The 18,052-nt window shown below is 41.9% G+C and overlaps 1 protein-coding gene across 6 annotated transcripts in view; it reads left to right on the top strand.

The window, feature by feature from the left end:
- Nucleotides 1-18,052, top strand: part of KIAA0586 (KIAA0586 ortholog) — a 299,701-nt gene that overhangs the window by 188,223 nt on the left and 93,426 nt on the right. For all 6 annotated transcript variants that reach the window (XM_029598209.1, XM_029598205.1, XM_029598206.1 and 3 more), the window contains one exon: nucleotides 17,597-17,736. In XM_029598209.1, coding sequence (XP_029454069.1) covers nucleotides 17,597-17,736 — 140 coding nt within the window. The remainder of the gene's footprint in view (nucleotides 1-17,596; nucleotides 17,737-18,052) is intronic.

Raw genomic sequence — 18,052 nt, 5'->3', positions numbered from 1 at the left:
AAAGGCTATCACAAAGCAGAAGGAACATGGAGCTGCATTGTCTGCTGGACAAGGAAGTGCAAAAGGAGGCATCAACTCTTTCAGTGCCTAAGTCACTCGAGATATCCCAGAGACAAGAGAGACTGACAGTGAAATGCTAAGAGAAATTAGGGAAGCTAACCAAATTGGTAGTGCGTTAATAATGGGAGACTTCAATTCCCCCAATATTGACTGGGTAAATGTATCATCGGGACACGCTAGAGAGATAAAGTTCCTGGATGGAATAAATGATAGCTTTATGGAGCAATTGGTTAAGGAACCGACGAGAGAGGGAGCAATTTTAGATCTAATTCTCAGTGGAGAAAAGGATTTGGTGAGAGAGGTAACGGTGGTGGGGCCACTTGGCAATAGTGATCATAATATGACCAAATTTGATTTAATGACTGGAAGGGGGACAGTAAGCAAATCCACGGCAGTCGTGCTAAACTTTCAAAAGGGAAACTGATAAAATGAGAAAAATAGTTAGAAAAAAACTGACAGGAGCAGCTACAAAAGTAAGAAGTGTGCAAGAGGCATGGTCATTGTTAAAAAAATACCATCCTAGAAGCATAATCTAGATGTATTCCACACATTAAGAAAGGTGGAAAGAAGGCAAAACTATTACCGGCATGGTTAAAAGGGGAGGTGAAAGAAGCTATTTTAGCCAAAAGATCTTCATTCAAAAATTGGAAGAAGGATCCAACAGAAGAAAATAGGATAATGCATAAATGTTGGCAAGTTAAATGTAAGACATTGATAAGACAGGCTAAGAGAGAATTTGAAAAGAAGTTTGCCGTAGAGGCAAAAACTCACAGTAAAAACCTTTTTAAATATATCTGAAGCAGAAAGCCTGTGAGGGAGTCAGTTGGACCGTTAGATGATCGAGGGGTTAAAGGGGCACTTAGAGAAGATAAGGCCATCGCGGAAAGATTAAATGATTTCTTTGCTTCGGTGTTTACCAAAGAGGATATTGGGGAGGTACCCGTACTGGAAAAGGTTTTCATGGGTAATGATTCAGATGGACTGAACCAAATCACGGTGAACCCCTATAAGATGTGGTAGACCTTATTGACAAACTTAAGAGTAGTAAATCACCTGGACCGGATGGTATACACCCCAGAGTTCTGAAGGAACTAAAAAATGACATTTCAGACCTATTAGTAAAAATTTGTAACCTGTCATTAAAATCATCCATTGTACCTGAAGACTGGAGGATTGCTAATGTAACCCCCATATTTAAAAAGGGCTCCAGGGGTGATCCAGGAAACTACAGACCAGTTAGCCTGACTTCAGTGCCAGGAAAAATAGTGGAAAGTGTTCTAAACATCAAAATCACAGAACATATAGAAATACATGGTTTAATGGAACAAAGTCAGCATGGCTTTACCCAAGGCAAGTCTTGCCTCACAAATCTGCTTCACTTTTTTGAAGGAGTTATTAAACATGTGGATAAAGGTAAACTGGTAGATGTAGTGTACTTGGATTTTCAGAAGGCATTTGATAAAGTTCCTCATGAAAGGCTTCTAGGAAAAATAAAAAGTCATGGGATAGGTGGCGATGTCCTTTCGTGGATTACAAACTGGCTAAAAGACAGGAAACAGAGAGTAGGATTAAATGGACAATTTTCTCAGTGGAAGGGAGTGAGCAGTGGAGTGCCTCAGGGATCTGTATTGGGACCCTTACTTTTCAATATATTTATAAATGATCTGGAAAGAAATACGACAAGTGAGGTAATCAAATTTTCAGATGATACAAAATTATTCAGGGTAGCTAAATCATAAGCAGATAAATTGCAGGAAGACCTTGTGAGACTGGAAAATTGGGCATCCAAATGGCAGATGAAATTTAATGTGGATAAGTACAAGGTGATGCATATAGGGAAAAATAACCCATGCTATAGTTACACAATATTAGGTTCCATATTAGGTGCTACCACCCAAGAAAGAGATCTAGGCGTCATAGTGGATAACACATTGAAATCGTTGGTTCAATGTGCTGCGGCAGTCAAAAAAGCAAACAGAATGTTGGGAATTATTAGGAAGGGAATGGTGAATAAAATGGAAAATATCATAATGCCTCTGTATCGCTCTATGGTGAGTCCGCACCTTGAATACTGTGTACAATTCTGGTCGCTGCATCTCAAAAAAGATATAGTTGCGATGGAGAAGGTACAGAGAAGGGCAACCAAAATAAGGGGAATGGAACAGCTCCTCTATGAGGAAAGACTAACTAGGTTAGGGCGGTTCAGCTTGGAGAAGAGACGGCTGAGGGGGGATATGATAGAGGTCTTTAAGATCATGAGAGGTCTAGAACGGGTAGATGTGAATCGGTTATTTACTCTTTCAGATAATAGACTAGGGGGCACTCCATGAAGTTAGCATGGGGCACATTTAAAACTAATCGGAGAAAGTTCTTTTTTACTCAACGCACAATTAAACTCTGGAATTTGTTGCCAGAGGATTTGGTTAGTGCAGTTAGTATAGCTGTGTTTAAAAAAGGATTGTATAAGTTCTTGGAGGAGAAGTCCATTACCTGCTATTAATTAAGTTCTATTAGAAAATAGCCACTGCTATTACTAGCAGCAGTAACATGGAATAGACTTAGTTTTTGGGTATTTGCCAGGTTCTTATGGCCTGGATTGGCCATTGTTGGAAACAGAATGCTGGGCTTAATGGACCCTTGGTCTGACCCAGTATGGCATGTTCTTCTTATGACATCGCTCTCTTAACTTCTACTGGCCATCTGCCTCTAAATGCTGAAGCATGAAACAGAGGTGTCATTATGCCAAGGATCAGTCAAAGGAGTTGAAGCGTCAGCGCAGCTCAGCCCTATTCAGAGCATCAAGCAAACTGCCTAGAGTAGCCTCTTAATTGGCAGTGAGCATCTCTGTGCCAAAAGTATGGTTCTGCACTGAACATACCAGGTCTGAGGCAAACAGGCTTGGAGAGGGAAGCTCTGCCAGCCTTTCTTAGCCAACCGAGCCCAATAGTTGACCTTTTGGAACTGAAAGATTGTGAGCTTATGGAATGGCACTGGCTCGATTGTCATCTTTTGCTTATTTTGAGCATGATTTTGAACATTCTTGAGTTTTTTTTCCTATAGATCAGATTAGTGTGTTTCTGAAGAAAATTCTCCTGACATCTGAATTCATTCCTCCACAGCAGTGGTTCCCAAACTGGAGTCCACGAAACCATCCTAGGGAGTACTCCAGAAGGAATCGAGAGAGTTTTTAGCTAGGGAGAAAATGAATGGGATGCTGCAACAGACCAGGAGAACAAGAGTGGGGAGTATTATCACCCTGAAAACTTCACCCCACGTTGCTGTCAAGTGGAAGAGGGACAGAGGGGGGGGGACTGTTTGCACCTATTAGAAGCCACAACCTGCAGTGCTGCATGTTTAGCGGCAGTGGGAAAGAGAGGGACTGATTGCATCCCTCAAGAATCATAGACCCCACTGCTGCACTTTGTGAGGATGTGGGCCAATTGCGAATGTCAGAACCTTTGCAGCTGCTGCAGCACACAGAGGAAAATGGAGTTCACAGTGGTGAGAATCATTTCACACCACTGCCATGTGCTCTGCCACTGGCCTGACAGAGAGAGAGAGGGAAGGAGAGCTTCACCAGAAAAATGAATAGAATGCCTCAAAGGAAGAAAGGAGGAAATGGGACTGGGGTTGACAGTATGAGGGGAAAGAAAGGGGAAGAAGGAATGAGACAGGAATGAAGGAAGAAGTGAAGGATATGGAAAGAGAAAGGAATCATAAGACTTTCCATACTCGTTAGACCAAAGGTCTGTCAACCCAGTATCCTTTTTCCAACAGTGGCCAAGCCAGGTCACAAATACCTGGCAGGATCCCAAGGGGTAAATAGATTCCAAGCTGCTTATCCCAAGAATAATCAGTGGATTTCTGCAGCTCTACCTTAATGGTTAATGGACTTTTCCTACAGAAACTTGTCCAAATCTTTTTGTAAACACGGTTATACTAATAGTTCTCACTACATCCTCTGCAACAAATTCTAGAGCTTAATTACGCGTTGAGTAAAAAAAATATTTTCTCTTATTAGTTTTAAATGTATTTTTCCCACAGATAAGCAAGCTGAATCAAGCCATGCTGTCTGGGACGTCCCTCCGGGGCGGCTAGGCGGAGCTTCTCAAAGATGACCAAGCTTTGCTCTATGTGTGGCTTTGCATCCTTTCCCATGCGGCTCCATTTTCTCCTCAGTCTGTTCTTGCTGTGCTGCAGGCTGCACACAGAGCTTTTCTTCTGTCCTCAGAGAGCACCATTGCTTTGGGGGTGAGAAAGGAAAATGCCTCCAAGACAGCCTGGCTTTAAATTCTGCCAGTGCAGTAAGATTGTCTGCCACAGATGGGCATGATCATTGTTATTTATGCCTCGGCCAGGACCACAACCAGGCAGCATGCAGGGACTGCGGCTGCATGTCTCCCTGGGCTAGCATCAACAGGCTGCCAAAATCACCTGGCTGCAAGAGGGAAACTCGAGGTCTTATGCCCCCGGCTCAGAGTGCCTGGCGGCCCACTCATTTCCGGGGCCCTGTCTGGATTGCCCTAAAAAATCTGAGGGCCTTCTCCATGGGACCACTGGACAAACAATGAGGTCAGGTGGGCCAGCCCCCCAGCGCCCCCAGTCCATCCAGACGCACAGAGCATCAGGGGATGCATCGACCCAACCACTGAGGCAATCTGCGTTGTCCAAAGTCAAAGCCCCAATGCAGCCGGCCGACACACCGCACACCATGAAGTGTCACACACATGAAACACTGTCAACGTGTGTGTCGAAGTCGAAGCACAAGGAGGAGTCGAATCATCAACGCACCATCATTGAAAGTCATTGGGATCAACACGGGATAGCCCGTCGATGTGGATGCCGATGCAAGCCCACAGCGCATCACGCACCTTAACACAAAAGGCATCTACAGATAGCCGGGATCCAACCGCCTTCAGTCCCTCGAATGGGAAGTCCACCCAGAAACCACCTCTGGCTGTGGAACCACATAGGGCCTTTACTCCTGACTTAGTGGATCTCGTTTTTTCTGATGATGAGCCGACATCTGACTATGCCTCCATGGGCTCCTCTCACTCCTTGAAGTGTGTCTTCTTCGATTTTCGTCAGTCTGTAGACAGAAGAAGTCGGCGGGGCAATTGCAGGAGCCCTCTGAAAGCGACACAAGAGGTCTTCCTCAATGGAATGAGTGAAAATCCGGCCCAGACATCCTGCTCTCGCAGCACTGCCACCAAGGAATCCCCCAGCAAATGACTTGTCACCTTGTTCAGGTTGAGAGGCCTTGGCTTCACAGATGATGTCACAAATATCCAAGATCTTGACCCAATTCCTCTCCTTTGTGGAGAATCAGGGAAGCAGAAATTTCCGCCCTATACCACACAAAGACTCCCCCCAAGGCAGACCACCTTCTCCTCCACAAGGGAACATCAGTCCCGAGCCTTGGTCCAGCAGCCCAGCTCCTGGGCACTCTCCACAGCCTGACGTCTCCCCGCAGCTCTCGCCTCCAACATCGCCATGTTCCTTGATAGGTTTCCCATCTGACCCTCCAGAGGAACAACCTGAACCATCCTCCTCTCTGGAAGACCTCTCCTATTTGAAATTTGTGGAGAAGGTGGGCACTAGACTCAATATTGAAATGCAAAAGATGCCAGACTCTCGTGCTGAGGACTTCGGGATCCTAAAGATCTTCAAAGTGCCGGCCAAGCCAACCACCTTGCCTTCCCAAGCAGTGCTAGACACAGTCATGACAAAGGCTTGGGAGTCCCCCTTTTCGGGGCCAGCGCCCTCATGGAAAACAGATCTCATGTTCCGGATGTGTCTATCTCCATTCTACAGCATGGTCCAACTCCCACACACCTCCATAGTGGTCAAGTTGGCCATGAAGAGGGCTAAAAAAAATCACGCCTTCATTCAAACACCCCCCCAAGGTGTGACTGTAAATACCTGGACAACTTCGGCAGAAGAATGTTCCAGGCGGGCATGCTGAGCGCGAAATTCCAGCAGCACCAATTCTGTATTACTCAGTATGTTTACGAGTGCCTTCAGTCGCTCAAGCCCCACTTTACCACCGCTATGCCGGATGAAGTCCCACCACAACAGTTTCACAACCTGGAGGAGGGACTAAGGCATTTGTTGTGTACAATATATGAGGCCTTTGAAACCTCTGCTCGTACCACAGTAGGAGCCATATCCGCTTGGAGGATGACGTGGCTTCGAACCAGTGCCATTCCAAAGGATGTCCATGAGAAATTGGCCGACCTCCCCTGTCTCCTGAACAACCTCTTTGGAGACAAAGGAGCAGAACATAGCGGTCTTGTCCTTGGCATCTCCCACCGAGCAATCCTTGGGCAAGAAGTATTATTCATCATACAGAAAGATCTATTTCCAAAGATGGCCGTACCTTGTATCTTCTGCCACCTTATCCTCAAACCCGGCCACAGCCATCACAACTGCAGCAAAGTCACAGCAGGCAAAAGAACCAGAGACTAGATAAAATTAGGAAAATACTAGTATCTAGTAATCAATATAATAAAATGACTAGTGTATATGCAAAAATGTCAATGTATAAGAAATATTACTTATATTTTTATGTTATGAAATTCTATTAAAACAATTTTGTATAAAGAGGAAAAACCTCAGCACTTGTTAAGGACGTACAAGTTCAAACTTTATAAACCAGTTGTTGCAACCATAGGTCACAAACCTTAATTTTTAATTACAAAAGTGAAAATTCATAAATATCTTTTGTGCTTTATAGTCCCCCTTTTTTTAAAATTGTTATTATTCACAGACCCCGTTAGTGTTTAAACCTGCTTGAGGAATCAAACTTATACATTGATCCTGAAATTTCATATAAATTGTTATATATGCCCAAAAAAATTCCTTTTCAACTTGAACTATGTAGCTTATTCCGCACTTATCTGTACATTGCCCAAAATTTCTTCAATTTCTATGAACTTGTTAATATATGTTCAAACAACTTCATCTTCTCCAAAATTAAAGCGCCGATGTTGACAATGTTTCGCTAACACTACATCAGGGCAAATTCTACAAATTGGAGAGATATAAAGAAATTTTTTTGAAAAAAGTTAAATTTTCTGGCAAATGTAAACTTAGTACTTACAAACGTTTTCTCTAAAATGCTCACTCACTTTTTTAGCTTCACATCTTTTGTCTGAAAAAAAGTTGGGCTCAAACGACTAATATGGCCATGCCTTCTTTTAAAGCTTTCTGAGATGTAAGTATGCACCAGTCACAAGTCACATTTTTACTTTCTCATGGTTTTTTAAAAAAAACGTCATTACGTGATGACGGCACCTTACCTATCAATTAGATGGAAATTATAAAGTGTTCATGCATCATTTTAAATTAGTCTGTGCCATTCAATCTTACTATTAAGACCAATGGGCTCCTCTGCGCATATAGTAAAAATCCATTGGTGTTCTCTTTGATATAGTGAACGCTCATGATTACCTCCCTTCAATTTCATTTATCATGATCTATAGCAAACCATTTAAGATCTTTTATACAATGTTCTTCCTATAGACAATGTGACACAATGGGTGCTGTTTCTCTCATATTTCTAAGACAGCTTTTATGTTCTTCTATGTGTTGTCTTAAAGATCTTGTAGTTTGTCCCACATAAATCTTGTCACAGGGACATACAATAATGTAAACTACAAAACTTATTTGACAAGTAGTGAAATGTTGTAGTTTGTATGCATGTCCCGTTGTTGCACATAGGTACTCCTTGAGCTGTAAAGTTTGGTCACAGATTGAAAAATGACCACACTTATAATCTCCCAAGTACTTGCTCAGAATTTATTGATATTATCTAAGAGGATTACCAAAAGTGAGTTGCATGGGAAAACTCTTGAGTACTGTAAGCTGGAAAGGATACCAATAGGTTTAAGGATACATAAAGACCGAGAATATTTACAGAAGATTCGTCCTTTTTGGAGAGATGGAATGCCATACTCAACAAATGCTTGCTAGATCTAATGATCTTAATTACTGAATCAACACAGAATTTATGTAGTAAATTGCGAGCAGAGTTGGACAAAAAAATAGTCAAGTTACAAACTGAGATTGATCATGAAACCTTTAAGAACTTAGAGAATATAAGCTCTCCAAATTTAATAGGGATGAACAAGATTATAAGAAGGTTAGTATTTATGCATGGATGTTACCCAAAAATAAGAAAAGAAATGTCACTTTTAACAACTCTTCTGAAGGCTCCTCTTCCGAAGAAGATGAACATGAAAGAATGCAATCTGACATCGATTTTTTAGAGAAGCCAGCTTTTGTTCAGAGAAGAGGAGGAACTGGATGGAAAGACCACAGGAATGTACCTCCCGACAATATTGTGACAAGGTCGCGATGTCCATCGAGAGGAAAGAAAGTGCAGTGATTTAATTTGTTAATTTCAATTACATGAAGAGGAGGTGGAGGTTTTGAATTTGGGGCTATCTTTTGTGCCAACAGAGAAGCATGATCCTTTCCAATTGTGCATAGATTTTCAGCGATTTATCAGAAAATTACTGCTAAAATATTTCTTTAAATACCTCCTATTGTGGGAATTTAAGCATAGTGACAAAACCTTCAACATGGATTCCACCAATGTATCCATTGATAGATACATTCCAACAATTGGTTTTTAAGAATGTATCAGTCTTGGAACAAAAAGATGAAAAATATTTTTAACAATCTTGATAAAACCTCACATCAAGCGTTATCTAATCTGGCCAAGAATCAAAAAATCGTAATTAAACCAGCCGATAAGGGGCAGGTTGACAGTGTTGGACAGAAAATATTATATTCAAGAAATTAAATGCCAACTTGATGACACCACCTATAAAAAAAAATTGAGGATCCAACTAATAAATTACAGCAAAGGATTCAAAAAAATGTACAGACAATGGTAAAGATTTAGCCTTTTTGACCTCAAAGGAATATACAAATTTGAATTCTAAATATCCTCTGGTGCCAGTGATATACGTGTTATCCAAGATCCATAAAACTCTTTGTAATCCTCCAGGAAGACCTATTATTTCATCCAGTGATTCCATTTTGTTACCACTTTTGTGAAAGAAATGGCTGACACTATTCCTTTTAAATTAGTGTCTGAAGAAGATACCAGACAACAAACCTTAGAGGTTCTTCAATTTGTAGACCCTCCTAAAGAGGTATTGGCGATACCAATACATGAGGTCCTGGTAGAACTAAAGCACAGATTATGGGAACACCCATGCTCAGTTCCATCGGTAAATAAAAGGATGGATACAACCTATCTGTTGCAACACATCCCTGGCTACCAAAGGGCCCAGCTTCCACATCAATCTGTAGTGGTGGAATCTGCTCAGAAATAATCAAAGAGTACGGCCTCATTCATCCACTCCACCAGGAAAGGAACAAAAGTTCTTGGACACTCTGGGCAGAAAAGTCTTTCAAGGATCAATGCTTACTTCCAGAATAGCGTCATATCAACTTTATATGATGCAATATCAGCGTAACCTCTGGAAACAGATGCAACAATTAGCTGAGACTCTGCCTCAACAATATCATGACTCTGCTAATGACATTATACATAAGGGTTTGGAAGCAGGCAAACACGAGGTCCGTGCTGCTTCTGACAGTTTTGAAACCTCTTCACGAGTAGCGGCAACTGGCATCAGTGCACGTCGTTGGGCCTGGCTCAAGGCTTCAGACCTTAGGCCTGAAGTTCAAGAAAAGCTGGTAGATTTACCTTGTGTGGGTGATAACCTTTTTGGAACACAAGTTCAAGATGCAGTAGCCCAACTTAAAGAACACTCTGAGACTCTTTGTCAATTATCTGCAATCCCACAGGATACTTCATCTACCTCACGCCGCACGGCATGAAAGGATTCCAGGAAACCCTACTGTAGACCACGTATGTACTATCCGACAGTTCCCCATGGTAGAGCATCAAGACCACTGCAAAGATCCCAGCCTAGACAACCGAGGGCTTCTAGGCCTCAATCTCCCCCTCAAACAGGCACATCAGACTTTGAAAAACAGCCAGAGAATAGCAGCCACTCCACCAACCCCAAGCCAGCCATAGCATTGGGAGGTTGTGTCTCTCTCTTTCACAACCATTGGTCAAAAATCACAACAGATCAATGGGTACTCTCAATTATAACACAAGGTTACCAATTAAATTTTCTCACAGTACCAAAAGACTCCCCATCACAGTCTCTTTGGATACACAAGGATCATATTACTCTTCTACAAGCAGAATTATCCACCCTTCTGAGAGCCAGGGCCTTGGAACCAGTTCCCTGACCTCAGCAGGGCAGAGGATTCTACTCCCGATATTTTCTCATTCCAAAGAAAACAGGAGGCCTACGTCCTATTCTAGACCTCCGAAATCTCAACAAATTTCTAAGAAAAGAGAAGTTCAGAATGGTTTCCTTAGGCACCATGCTTCCACTTCTTCAAGCAGGAGACTGGCTCTGTTCTCTGGATCTGCAAAATGCTTACGCTCACATTCCAATATTCCCTCCTCATCGCAAGTTTCTGTGTTTCATGGTGGGTCATCAACATTACCAATACAGGGTTCTGCCATTCGGACTGGCCTCAGCACCCCGAGAATTCACAAAGTGCCTAACAGTGGCAGCGGCTCACTTGTACAAGGAAAGTGTACACGTTTTTCCTTACCTGGACGACTGGCTCATCAGAAGCCAATCACAACAAGGAGCTCTCGCTTCTCTCAAGCGCACAATCAATCTGCTCCACTTGCTGGGATTTCTAATCAATTACCAAAAATCCCATCTTCTCCCATCTCGTCTACTACAGTTCATCGGAGCAGAGTTGAACACCATAATACCAAGAGCCTTCCTCCCGGAGGACCGGGTGGAGACACTCTCCTTATTAGCGAACTCTCTCCACTTACAGAAACAAGCGACAGCACATCAGTTTCTAACTCTGCTCAGCTACATGGCCTCCAGTGGCCAGATTAGCCATTAGTGGATACAAGCCATTCAACCACTGTCATCACCAGTTCAAATAACCCACCTTCTCTCCTCTGGTGGGCAAACAAGAACAACTTGTGCAAAGGCCTACCTTTCCAACAACCAGTTCCGCAAGTAACTTTAACTACAGATGCATCCACCTTGGGCTGGGGAATTCACATAGACAATCTCCAAACTCAAGGTACTTGGACAAAACTCGAAGCAACCTTTCAAATCAATTTCCTGGAGCTTCGAGCTATACGTTATGCTCTACATGTGTTCAAGGACTGCTTTTCACACAAGACTGTTCTGATACAAACAGACAACACAGTTGCCATGTGGTACCTAAACAAACAGGGAGGTATGGGCTCGTATCTCCTTTGTCAAGAAGCCGCACAGATTTGGGACTGGGCCCTGACACATTCCATGTTTCTCCGGGTCACTTATCTCGCAGGCATTCACAACGTAGTTGCAGACCGCCTCAGTCGTCAGTTCCAGCCTCACGAGTGGTCCCTGGATCCTTCAGTAGCGACCAGGATATTCCAACCTGCGAACTCAGATACCTTACATGGAAAGTTCTTTTTCTAGTAGCCATCACATCTGCTCGCAGAGTGAGTGAGTTTCAGGCCCTTGTGACCTACTCACCCTACATAAGGTTCCTCCATGACCGGGTAATTCTCTGCACTCACCCTAAATTCCTTCCTAATGTGGTAACTGATTTCCATTTCAATCAGTCCATAGTCTTGCCCACTTTCTTTCCAAGACGTCACACTCACCCAGGTGAGCAAGCTCTCCACACCTTGGACTGTAAGTGTGCTCTTGCATTTTACTTAGACCGTACTACAAAGAACAAACTTGGGAATGTGATGGGCAAGCAAACACTGTCAAACTGGTTGGCAGACTGCATCGCATTCTGTTACCAGCAAGCAGGCCTTCCACTACAGGGACGAATGAAGGCACACTCAGTCAGAGCAATGGCAACGTCAGTAGTACACTACCATTCAGTACCGATTGCTGACATTTGCAGGGCTGCGACATGGAGCTCTCTCCACACCTACGCAGCTCACTACTGCCTGGACAAGGCTGGACGACAGGGTTCCATCTTTGGCCAGCTGTCCTAAAAAAATTTGTTTCCAGTGTAGGAACCCAACTTGTCCTACCTCAACCCGCTGTGAATTTCAGGCTGCCTCATCCTTGCCAACAGTACCCCAGTTGTTGTGCTTGTTACACATGTTTGGTGCTGCTTGGCCTCCTACGTATGACTCAGCCTGTAGCTTGGTATTCACCCATATGTGAGGACTATCATCCTGCTTGTCCTGGGAGAAAGCAGAGTTGCTTACCTGTAACAGGTGTTCTCCCAGGACAGCAGGATGTTAGTCCTCACGAAACCCACTCGCCACCCCGTGGAGTTGGGTTCGCTTACGTTTTATTATTTTATTTTTCGCTTGTACTTTTGCTACAAACGAGACTGAAAGGAGACCCCTGCTGGCTGCAGGGTTGGTGGCATGCTGGGCATGCTCAGTGTGCCAGTCAAAGTTCTGGAAACTTTGACAAAAGTATTCTGTGATAGGGCTCCATCTGATGATGTCACCCATATATGAGGACTAACATCCTGCTGTCCTGGGAGAACACCTGTGAAAGGTAAGCAACTCTGATTTACCATTAGAATGAATATATATTATCTTTGTTATGTTATCTTTTTCAGACACTCAATATTTGTTCCTGATATAATCTTGAAAAGTCTTCAGAGACATATTTTGGCTTCATTTGGAGGCAAAGAGCCTTTAGGGTTGCAAAAGTGTCTATTATTAACCAAAATTAGCAGGTGGGCTGGGTGTTCCCAATTTAAAGACTATTTTTTACCCTCTCAGTTAGAGGATAGTTGATTGGCACAAGGAAGGGGGCATTAAGCAGTGGGCCTATGAGCAAGCCTTTGTGGGAGAAGTTCCAGTTAAGACTTTAGTTTGGCTTCCCAAGAGTGTGTGTTTAGACCTCTGGTCTCCCTTTGCTTAAGAACATAAGAAATTGCCATACTGGGTCAGACCAAGGGTCCATCAAGCCCAGTATCCTGTTTCCAACAGTGGCCAATCCAGACTACAAGTACCTGGCAAGTACCCAAAACACTAAGTAGATCTCATGTTACTGATGCCAGTAATAGCAATGGTTATTCTCTAAGTCAACTTGATTAATAGCAGTTAATGGACTTCTCCTCCATGAACTTACCAAAACCTTTTTTAAACCCAGCTATACTAACTGCACTAACCACATCCTCTGGCAACAAATTCCAGAGCTTAATTGAGCATTGAGTGAAAAAGAATTTTCTCTGATTAGTTTTAAATGTGCTACTTGCTAACTTCATGGAGTGCCCCTAGTCCTTGTGTTATCCGAAAGAATAAATAACCGATTCATATTTATCCGTTCTAGACCTCTCATAATTTTAAGGTTCTTTATCATATTCCCTCTCAGGCATCTCTTCTCCAAGCTGAACATCCCTAACCTCTTTAGCCTTTCCTCATAGGGGAGCTGTTCCATCCCCTTTATCATTTTGGTCACCCTTCTCTGTACCTTCTCCAGTGCAACTATATCTTTTTTGAGATGCGGCGACCAGAATTGTACACAGAACTCAAGGTGCGGTCTCACCATGGAGCGATACAGAGGCATTTTGACATTTTCCGTTTTATTAACCATTCCCTTCCTAATAATTCCCAACATTCTGTTTGCTTTTTTTGACTGCTGCAGCACACTGAGCCGATGATTTTAAAGTATTATCCACTATGATGCCTAGATCTTTTTCCTGGTTGGTAACTCCTAATATGGAACCTAACATTGTGTAACTACAGCATGGATTATTTTTCCCTCTATGCATCACCTTGCACTTGTCCACATTAAATTTCAACTGCCATTTGGATGCCCAGTCTTCCAGTCTCGCAAGGGCCTCCTGCAATTTACTTTAACTATGCAATTCTGGAATTCTTGGAAGATAGACTTGGTGGGCAATAGGGAATTTTTCTTTAGGTCTCCCTTAAGGTTCAGTAGGAATTTTTTTCTCTGGACTTGATTTGCCTGACTTTCGGTGTGGGAACAATTGGGGATATCTTATTTAGGTCGGGTGTGGGGCAATGCGCGAGTGTTGAGTTTTAAAGACCTTAGGTGCAAGTTTCAGCTGGCTACGTGAGATAAGTTTTCCTACTCGCAGCTGCAACATTTTTGTGCATTTGAGGTCTTACTATGGACCTGTTTAATGATAAAACATTTCTGGAAGGTTATTAGGAGAAGGCCAGCTCCAGTAGGGGGATTATTTTTTAATTGTATATAACGTTGAATTGGGGACTTGCCTACCAAGCCATGACATATTGTGGCTTGGAAAGAGCATTTAGGAAAGTGTTTGGAAGAAAAGTCTTGGGATCATTTGGGGGGGTTTTATCGGTGGGCCAAAACTCCACATCTGCCCTACTTGCTGAGAATGGGTACAAATTATTGTTCTGCTGGTATCTTCCTCCAGAGATATTTTTAAAAACTTATTCTGCTGCTAAGTTAGACTGTTGGTGTCAGGGTTGTGGAGCAGACACCTTGCTTCATATTTGGAGGGGGTGCTCTTTCATACAGACGTATTGGAATATGATTATCAGGTTAATCCAAGATATTGCCCCGGTCTCTGTACATATTGATACCAAGATATTTATCTTAAACCTTCCCACACCTAATGTGGTGACCTCACTGCAAATATTGATACTATAAATTATTATTGCTGCAAGGTGTGCCCTGGCGGCTTTTTGGAAGAGGCTAGAGACTCCAGCTCTTTCATCTGTATGATGTCACCTTTGTAGAGTTCATTATTTGGGGAAATTGACTGCAATTAGACATAATAAGGTCCATATTTAGTCACTGTCTGGATAGAAAAGTTAGCCAGATAAATGAATCCGGCTAACTTTGAAGGTATATTCATTAGTGTGGCCACACTATTGAATATAGCTGGCTAACTTTATCCATTTAACTTTAGGACACCTCTTTGACCTGACCAGATTTAGCCATCTACGTTATCCGACTAACTCTGAATATCAGTTAGCCATGTAACTTAGCCAGCTAACTCAACTTCTCCCAGTTACACCCCTGAAATGCCACTAACTTATCCGGCTAAATTCTAGCTGGCTGACTTATTAAATGCCGGCTAGAATTTAGCTAGATAAGAGCCCAAATCTTCCTTTGGCCAGATAATTTCTGAGTTATCTGGCTAAATGCTTTTGAATATGAACCTCAATACAGTTGGGAAATTTTGAAAATATTTGGTTGCCCTAAATTTTGTGGCTGAAATTTGGTACTTTCTGATGTGCATTTCCTGCTTGAGCTATATATGCCCCCCTGTGATTTATTTCTGTTATTATTATGCGGGAGTGGCTGAGGGGTAGGTTAGTTTGGTGATGGGGTACATATCTCATATTGTTAAACTTGCTCATGGATATACAGTTGTTTGAGTATGTATTTAATGAAATTTAAATTACCAAAAAAAAAATGGAAAGAGGAAATTGATGCTTGTCCCTAAAAATATGTATCCTTATAAAAGAGAGAGCTATTTAAATGGCCACGTTAACCACAACATCATTAGATCAAAGGTGAACTTTTGGGATCTGACACAAGACCCAACCTGGGTTCTTTGTTCCTTCAAAGGCTCTCAAACTTATGGCCTCCTTTACTCAGCATTTTCCCCATAGACACAGATTGGGAGAAAAGCCTTAGTAAATCAGGCCCTTAGGTTGCTAACTGGCAAGTAAGAAGAACTAACTTGCTCAAATTCTACCTTGGTCAACTGGAATATTTTAATGTAACTTTGTGACTCAATCTCGTTTCCTGTGTTTGGAAAGTTTTCTATGTCGGTTGCTTGCATTGGTTTTATGTGTAATGCCACTTTCAGGTGAAACTGACATGAGAAATGTAATTGTCATCATCTTCATGTCTTCTCAACTAATTCTTTGGTACAGCTGATGCTTTTATGTGAGTGTGCAGTTATAGGTCTGTCAACAGGTAGCTTAAAGTACAAGTTTTCCTTTAATGTAAGTGCCTACTTAAGTCTGGAAAAGTTGTATTTAACAGTGGACTGAAGTAAACATTACCTCATCTGGACATGAAAGATTATATTTCACTTTGAAGCTTTGACTAGATGGATATCTCTAGTGCTCACTTGCAGTGCTGCATGTTGGTGAATGGTATCGAGTGCTTGAACATAAGAACCATGTTGGCAGAGTTAATGCACAGTTTTCCAACATATCTAAATATTGTCAGCTATTTTACTTGATGACTATCAAGGGCTAAGAAATATTACAAAAGTATTTAATTTATTCTGACTTTTATAATGAATTTTGATTGAAGCCACCTTTCAAATATAATTAACGCTTTAGATATATTGGGTTGAACCAGCATGATAGGCATTAAGCAGGGAAAATGTTAAGACTCGCATGTCGAGGTATTTGAAGCTATTTCGGCTTTGGATATAAGTTGAAACAGGCAGACCTTGGTTCCTACCCTTTGCATGAGGTGGGGTAGCTGATTTCCTGTTTAGATAAGCTAATTAAGCTCATTCTACCAACTGGAATGCATGACACTGCTATACTTCAGGAATCTCAAAGCCTTAAGTCTTTAATTCAGTGCTATAAGAGTATTAAGTACAATTTTTGACTTAAATCCAAAGTACTGGCCTTGAAATACTTAAACATAGCCACAACAATCATTTGATATTTAGAAAAATCTAGTTAAAAGAAAACTAACAATAGTTAGATAGAGTTAATACCTTTTTATAGGGCTAGCAGATGTTTAAATCTTTAAGCTTCCAGCACTATGAACAGCAGTAACTTTTTAAAAATGCCATTTCTAAACTGTACTCTTTCTTTAGGACTAAAATGTAGCAAAACATAAAATGAGCAATTCATTAAGCAAGGGCTGTTGTGCCCTGAGGGAATTCAGAAGCACCAGTAGTTAAATCCCTTATAATTACTCTGGATGTGATTATCCAAAATAACCATAAATTCTATGGTTTTTTTTCCTCACCTGTACAGAAGTCGAGTCTTTACTAGAAAGTGGGAGGAATGACGACATGAAGTGCTGTGCCAGCTTTACACAATGGTGACAGCAATGCACTCAAATCGGGGATGTTCTCTAAGCTCCCCTCAGGTCCTACAGGACCTGGGGCAGAAAATGAGAATCTGAAATTAGCCAGTAACTTGTGTCACAGACAAACGGAAGCTTCTCCATGAGATCACTTACAAAAATCCACAACTCTGTGGCATTTGAAAGCCTAGTCTCTGTCAATCAAGTATAGAATCTGAAGAAGCAAGGCACAGCCTTGGAGGTGATCCTTGTGTTTCTTGGAGCCACATGGGAGCACAGGGTTAGCCTGCTAAAAAGAAAATCTGAGCAGAATTAAATTAATATTTCAGTTCCTTTTGTTTATTTGATGGCATTGCCCAAAGTGATGAACAAAGACAACAAATTAAAACAAAATGCAAAGTTCACTTATTTAAAACAATATCATGCTGGCACTGTAAGTGTCTTTTTCAGTTTCCTTTGCCTGATGTGGATTAGTCTTCTTCTCCTAGGAGCTGGCCTCAGAGATTCAGATGCTAGTCATGGTCCAATGAGCATCGGAGAACTGGAGTTACAGCCGGCACCTATCCCATACCCCACACAGATTAATGCCATTCGGTCAAGAACGGCCACAGATGAAGGTCTTTCCCAGGTAAAGCAAGACTTGGTGGGGTGTGTGAAAAATGTTTTCAAACTCAAATAAATGGTAGCTGCTATTTAGGGACCTTTCTTTTCCTTGGGAAAACTTTTGCGCTTTTTAAAGAAAAGTTCATTTTAATTTGCTAATTAACATTTTCCAGTTTGTAGGGTCCATAGCCTATTACTTGTGGTTAGGGCCAAAAATACAGGCAAAGTAATGAACACTTTTTGCTAATTTATTTTTGTTGTTGACATTTTTAAATTCATTTGATTCTGAAAGTAAGACAACTAGGGCATGGCATAACTGCCAGAATTATCCTTTTCCATTA

This window comes from Rhinatrema bivittatum, chromosome 4 (assembly GCF_901001135.1).
Source record: "Rhinatrema bivittatum chromosome 4, aRhiBiv1.1, whole genome shotgun sequence".
Lineage (NCBI taxonomy): Eukaryota > Metazoa > Chordata > Amphibia > Gymnophiona > Rhinatrematidae > Rhinatrema > Rhinatrema bivittatum.
The sequence above is the reverse complement of the archived record's forward strand: the minus strand, read 5'-3'. Positions and strand labels throughout refer to the sequence as shown.